The 6168-nt window shown below is 57.3% G+C and overlaps 1 protein-coding gene across 7 annotated transcripts in view; it reads right to left on the bottom strand.

The window, feature by feature from the left end:
* Positions 1 to 830: 830 nt before the first annotated feature.
* Positions 831 to 6168, bottom strand: part of EHMT1 (euchromatic histone lysine methyltransferase 1) — a 139476-nt gene continuing 134138 nt past the window's right edge. For all 7 annotated transcript variants that reach the window (XM_081804033.1, XM_081804034.1, XM_081804037.1 and 4 more), the window contains 2 exons: positions 2307 to 2482; positions 831 to 2100 (listed from right to left, as the gene is read on the bottom strand). In XM_081804033.1, the coding sequence (XP_081660159.1) occupies positions 1923 to 2100; positions 2307 to 2482 (354 nt within the window). In that variant the 3' untranslated portion in view covers positions 831 to 1922. The remainder of the gene's footprint in view (positions 2101 to 2306; positions 2483 to 6168) is intronic.

Genomic DNA, 6168 nt, shown 5'->3' with positions numbered 1-6168 from the left:
TAGCACAGCCCCCACTCTAAGGCACTACCCAGAGGAGAAAGACCACAGGCCTGGGGAGCCGAGGCAGAGCCCTCCTGGAGGAAGGGGCGTCGCCCTTCTGTAGGATCAGCCCCGCCTCTTTCCCACTTGGTCACAGACGCTCACGCACGCTCAGGCCTGAGTCTCAAGGGCCCGAAGGGGAGGCATCCTGCCTGGACTATTTACAAAGTGCAGAGAGCTGTTACAGATAAATGTCTGACAGTGTCTAACGGAGTGACTTCTTTCCATGAAAAGACCAAGCACTCAGCTGTTTTTTCTTGAGCTTACAGGTGCCCCGGTGAGGGAGGCCAGCCCGGCACAGAACACAGAAGCAGTGTGTCTGGAACTAGGGGTTCCTGCTGAGGGGCAGAGACCACAGCCTGCCGCAGGAAAACAGCCCCCCAGCCTCATCACGTTCAAAAGCAGACCGATTCAGGATTCTGGGGACCTACCTGGTACTGCCCCATCAGCCTCCAGAATGATACCTGGGCCTCAGCGCCTGGTGCCGGCCGTACAAAGACACGCACACGCACACACATGTGGGCAGCACACGCAACATGCATGCACACACAAAGCGACATGCGCAGACTCTCCACGTGTCTGCCTTCGGGTGGGTGCAGGTGGTGTCCCCCGCAGGCGCTGCGGTGGAAGGAAGGCGTGTGCTTCCCAGTCCCCCGGTTCCGGCCCCGGCGCAGGACTGGACCCAGCCCACCGGCCCCCAGGCTGCATGTGAGCCCGTGAGCGCCCCCCAGCCCCAGGCAGCACAGGGGTTCTGCAGAAACCAGTTGAAACATGATACCATAATAAAAACCTCATTTAAAGTACTTTTTTTTTTATTGATTTCATTGAAAACAGAACAAGAAATGGTCTGAGCCAAAAGACTGCTCTTAAAACTGTCAAAAACATTTTAACAGAAAAAAATAAACATGACTGCATCATGAATGTTTTAGAAGAGCCGCACAAAACCCCACTCTGCTACTGCACTAGTTACAGTATTTAAAAAAGTATATGACCTGGCAGCCGTCACACAAAAGGTGATGGCAAATTTATTCCACGACAAGACTAACATTTTAAAAAAAGTTTCTTCCTGCATTTTATTCTAAAATCACTTTGTTCTCTTTATACAGTTGATAGTTTATTTTCACATGGTGAGTAGAAACCACACCAGAATCAGCACCGTTGTCTGTGTTTTGTGTTTTTTATTTGTCCTAATGTTCAATAATGGTAGAAAATAAATCAGTTTATTCATCATCATAGCATGTGGTTTAAAAATCAACAGAAGGTGCCAGCGTCACTGAGCTGGCAGGGCTGGTGCGGGGTCCTCCGTGGGCCGCGGCCCTCCTGCACCCAACAAACCGCTTCCTTGGAAAGAAATGCATTAGAGGTCTGATATATAGGACTAGATATAGGACTTCTTTAAAAAGCAAACCCACGTTTTCTCCAAAGTTAGGGACGGCTCGGCCCTGACCTCTCCTAGGTCGAGGTGGGGACGGCGTCTGCGCAGCGCCCAGGAACTGGCACCTGCCACGCAGGCCTCGGGCAGGCAGGTCTAACGGAGCAGCTTGCGGGTGACTGTGCCTTCGGTGGGTGCCACGCGGGGGGCCTGGGCCCACAGGACTTCACCAACAAGCCCCACAGTGGAACGGGAACCAGGGGAGCAGAAGGGGAATGAGAAACGTGGAAACGACAAAACCATCATCAGAAACTCACAAGGTCACGCCAGCGCCGAATCCCAGAGTGTTCCAAAGCGCCCGCCCCCAGCCCACGGGCCGCCACGCCGGGGCCTCGCAGCTGCGGCCCACATCCCTGCAGCCCCAGGTCGGGGCCTTCGGGCACCCGCTTCTCCTTCCTCTCCAACCGCAGTGTGAGCAGCACCGACGCTCGGTGCCCCGGCCGGCTGCCACTCATAGGGGGTCGGCGGCGAAGGAGCTGGTGTCAGGCAGGCCGTTCTCCTGGCCCTCCTGGGTGGCGCTGGCCTGCCGATGTGCCAGGGCCATGCTGGAGTGCCGGCATTTGGGGGAGCCACACCGGCAGCTGAACAGCTTGCCCTTGATGTCCCAGAAGCGCTCCCCATAGTCAAACCTAGGGAGAGAGGAGAGCTGAGGGCGGCACCCAGGCCCCACACCGCCTGGGAGCAGGGTGGACCCAGCCTGAGCAGAGCCATCCGTCCCAGCTCAGAGCTGTGGGAACACAGACAACCACTGAGGATAAGCCTGCGTTGAGCAGCACATGTCCGCACCCCAGAAGGTCCCCAAACCCAGCCAGCCCCTGGGGACCGTGGCGCCTACCCCAGCTGCTCCCCAGCCTCAATCAGGCGGGTGCTGAAGAAGGCAATCCTGGGAAACCGCAGGTCCTGGTGTGACATGAACACACGCACAGGCACGAGGTTGGGCTCGCAGTGGTGGTTGATGAAGCGGCTGACGTTCCCGTAGAACCGAGCATCGATGCAGTATACCTCGCCATCCTAGCGGGCGGGAAGGAGAGCAGGGAGCTCGAGCAGGCGTCTGTAGACCTCAGGCAGAAACACGACCCCAGAGCAGGGGCACGACAGGCCTCAGTGCTGCAGGGAGGCTGCCCACTCACACCACTAGTCTGGCTGCACGAGCCAGACACGGGCCATCTGATGCTCGGACGCCACCAGGAGCAGGAGGAAGGGAGCAGGGCTGCAGGGACCACGGGGCGGGGCAGGAAGCCAGCGTGCGGTGGGGGGTAGCTCCTCGGGGACTTGGTGATGGAGGAGCAGCAGATCCCAAGGAGCGGCTGGGAGACATGGAGTGTGCGGGCAGGTGCTACAGAGGGACGGAAGCAGCACTCGGGCCGAGGGCTGCCAGGTGGCTCCTGAGAGGTGGTTACAACCACAGGACAGGAACACCGCCATGTCCTGCTAACCCAGGGGCACAGAGAGGAGCCAGTGCCTAGGGAGTCCCAGGACCCCGCCCCAGCACTGCTCCCGGGATTACGATACGCAACGCTGCAGCAGGGACACTGAGCTGACAGTGAGAAAGGGTGGTTGGCTTGGGGGCCTGACCTCACCACAGGAACCCTTTAAGTAGCAGAGTCTTCTCTGGAAAGACCCAGAGCACTAAGGCCTGAAGTCGAGGGGCCACATGGTGAGCAATGTGCATGGCCTGGGACAGCCATCGAAGTAGCGGGCATCTGCCCTGGGACGCAAGGAGCCGAGTCCTACAACCCCTCAACAGGCTGCAGGCACTTCTCCCCAGAGCAACCCCTCCTGCCCGCCCCTGGAGGCCTGAGCAGAGAGCCCGCTCACACCATGTCTGCCCCTCACAGTGGACAGCCAGTGAGCAGGGATCTTCTCACACGCCTATGTTTGTGGGAACTTACTACATCAGCCACAGGAACCGAGCACCAAGTCTGGGAGGAAGACCAGATATACAAGGAGGGGAAGGGGGCCTTCCAGGTGTGTGTCCTGTGGAGGGCAAAGCATTTACCAGAAGCCAAAGGATCCTCAGTGGTCAAAGGAAGACAAAATGGTGACAAAAACGGGTGGTCTCTGACAACCTTCCCACAAAACCAAAGGCGTATGTGCCCCTGATCCAGCAATCCTGGCTCCTGGCAGATCCCAAAGACATGCCAAACTCCAAAATGACTCACGTGGCACAGATTTTGGCCTCTGCCTCTAGATGTTATGGACTAAATGTGCAGGTGGCCCCACCCTGCAGGAAGCAGCTCCCCTCCTGTAAACAGCCCAAGAAACTGACCAGCACTGGAGGGCACGCAGCCTGGACGTGCGGGGCCCACAGGGAAGACCCTCGTGCAGAATCAAGAGTGAGTAGCGAGAACCCATGACTGCAGGGCACAATGGGGCTCAGACTGTGTGTGCAAGTCCCTGCCTGAGCCCAAGTCAGGATGGATGCCGGGGATGCTGGGGCGGGCAGGTGGACGCCGCCACCCTGACAGAGGCAGAACCCACGCTCAAGCCCAGCCAGCCGGTCGAACGAAGCACACGACACACTTCGGAGGCAGGCTGGAGCTGCCGACACATCAACGCGGACACAGGCAAAGAACCAAGGAGATGGACACATTCTAAAGAGAAAAGAAAATCAACAGAGTTCAGCCCTGAGGCGACCCAGATGCTGCGCTAACAGACAAAGACACTGCAGCCCCCATCAGGCGGTCCCCGACAACGTAAGACAGAGCACGTCTCTCCGTGAGTGAATATCTCAGAGACATGGAAACAACAAGAAAGAATCAAGTGGAAATCCTCAGTGCAAGCTCCCATCGCACCGCCCCCCGGCTGTCAAACCCAGCATGGGAGGGCTGGGCACAGCCTCAGGGACCTGAGGGAGGGCGAGTGCCCCACAAAGTGGTGCCTCGCGTGCAGAATGGGTCCTGGAGATGCCACCGCAAGTCACAGCAAAGGCTGAGATCAACCTGAACATCCCCAAAACAACGAGAATGATGTGCACATACTCCCAATATGCGACCCCTGAGCCACGGGAGCGCCTCAGAAACGGGGGCGGGCGGTAACCACCTTTTCTGTAAGAAGGGCGAGGAAGTAAGAAACACACATGGACACTTTGTGTTTCTACAAAGGATTACCTGTGGGGTAACACAGAACACGCAAGACTTTCTGAATATGACCTTTTCGGGTAGGGTCTACTTTTGAAGCACATAAATATTTTACATAACTAAAAAATAAAATCGAAAATTCTAGGATTTATTATTTATTTTAAAGCACTTTCTACCCCCAACATGGGGCCCAAACTCACAACCTCAAGATCAAGACCCTCACGCTCCACCAACTGAGCCAGCTGGGCACCCCTAAAATTCTAGAATTTGAAACAAACTAAGACAAATAAACACACCTAAACTAGGGGCCCACCCACACTGAGAAACGCTGCACCAAGCGCTGCATGGCTGGTGCTCGGCGTCCTGGGTGGGCACATTCTAGGCAAAGACCTGGCACGCACACTCTTGGGGTGCGACGCCCCTCCAAAACTGCAGACACCACTGGGAACCAGCGCCTTTACGGGTGGGATGCAAGCATGAAAGCAAAATTAGTCCAGAGTCAATGACATCCTGAGGGCGGGCAGCACCCGGTGTCCTGACTCGGTATCCAAAAATCTCCTCCACTGCAAGGACCCGGGCAGCTCAGAGAAGTCTGAGGCCGAATGTGGGGAGCCGGACACAGCAAAGCCGAGGGAGGCGAGGCCAGTGCGAACAGGCCCCACTGGGCACCGATGCTGACAACAACTGGTCAGAACACTCAGTACAAAAAAATCAGGAGCTGTTAACACGTCAGAGAGAAAGGAAAACAAGGCCCAGATCCCTTTACCACCAGTCACTCCTGCTCCAACCCTTCCTCAGTGGCAAGAACGTGTGTTGGTCTTGCCTGTCCCTGAGGGGTCACCGGAAAGCCCAGGTCCGGGTGGGGAAGATTTTTCTTTCCAACAGAAGAATCTGTTACGAAACGTGAAAGGTGAAATGCCCCTCAGGGAGGCCTAGGCATCAGGAGAAGGGCGGGCAGCCGAGGCTCACCTACTCCGGACCTGGGAGAAGCAGACCCTGCAGGTCCTCTGGGATGCCTCCACCCTCACCCCATCTGCAGAAAACACTAGAGACAGAGAAAGGGACGCGGTCCCCAACAGCACACACACGCAGGTTCCTGCAGGACAGCGCCAGGGTCGGATGGCTGCCCTCTGTGAGGAAAAACGGACAGGACGCAGCACCAAGGGGATGGGGGCAAACCAGAGGTGCACACTCTGGGGAAACCGAGGTCAGTCTCGCGAGGCACGACAGTGACCCCTGCGGGCGCACGCCGAGCTTCTCAGGAGCAAAACGGCACGTTTGTGACTGACACCACGTCGTCGGCATGGTAGATGAAACAAAGTGAGATCGGAGGGGTGGTGCGGACGGCTCTCGACCGCACGGGCTGTCGTGACATAAATAAGAAACTGCTCACAGAGGCAAGAAACAGGAATCCCGGAGGAAGTGTCTTCTCCTAACTAACTGAGAGACCACAGGGCAGCCTAAGAGTGAGGAGGCAGGCACCCAGCATGGGTGTGGGGCAGGCTGGTCAGACTCGGGGCAGGATGCGCGAGGGGCACACGGAGGGGCGGGGCGTCCTCAGGGCGAGAAGCACACGGCAGCAGAGGCCCTCATGCCAGGAGTGGACCCCACCACAGC

This window comes from Leptonychotes weddellii, chromosome 14, assembly GCF_054177405.1.
Source record: "Leptonychotes weddellii isolate Sample4059 chromosome 14, ASM5417740v2, whole genome shotgun sequence".
In the NCBI taxonomy this organism is placed as follows: domain Eukaryota; kingdom Metazoa; phylum Chordata; class Mammalia; order Carnivora; family Phocidae; genus Leptonychotes; species Leptonychotes weddellii.
Note: the sequence above shows the minus strand (reverse complement) of the source record. Positions and strands in the feature narration are given on the sequence as shown.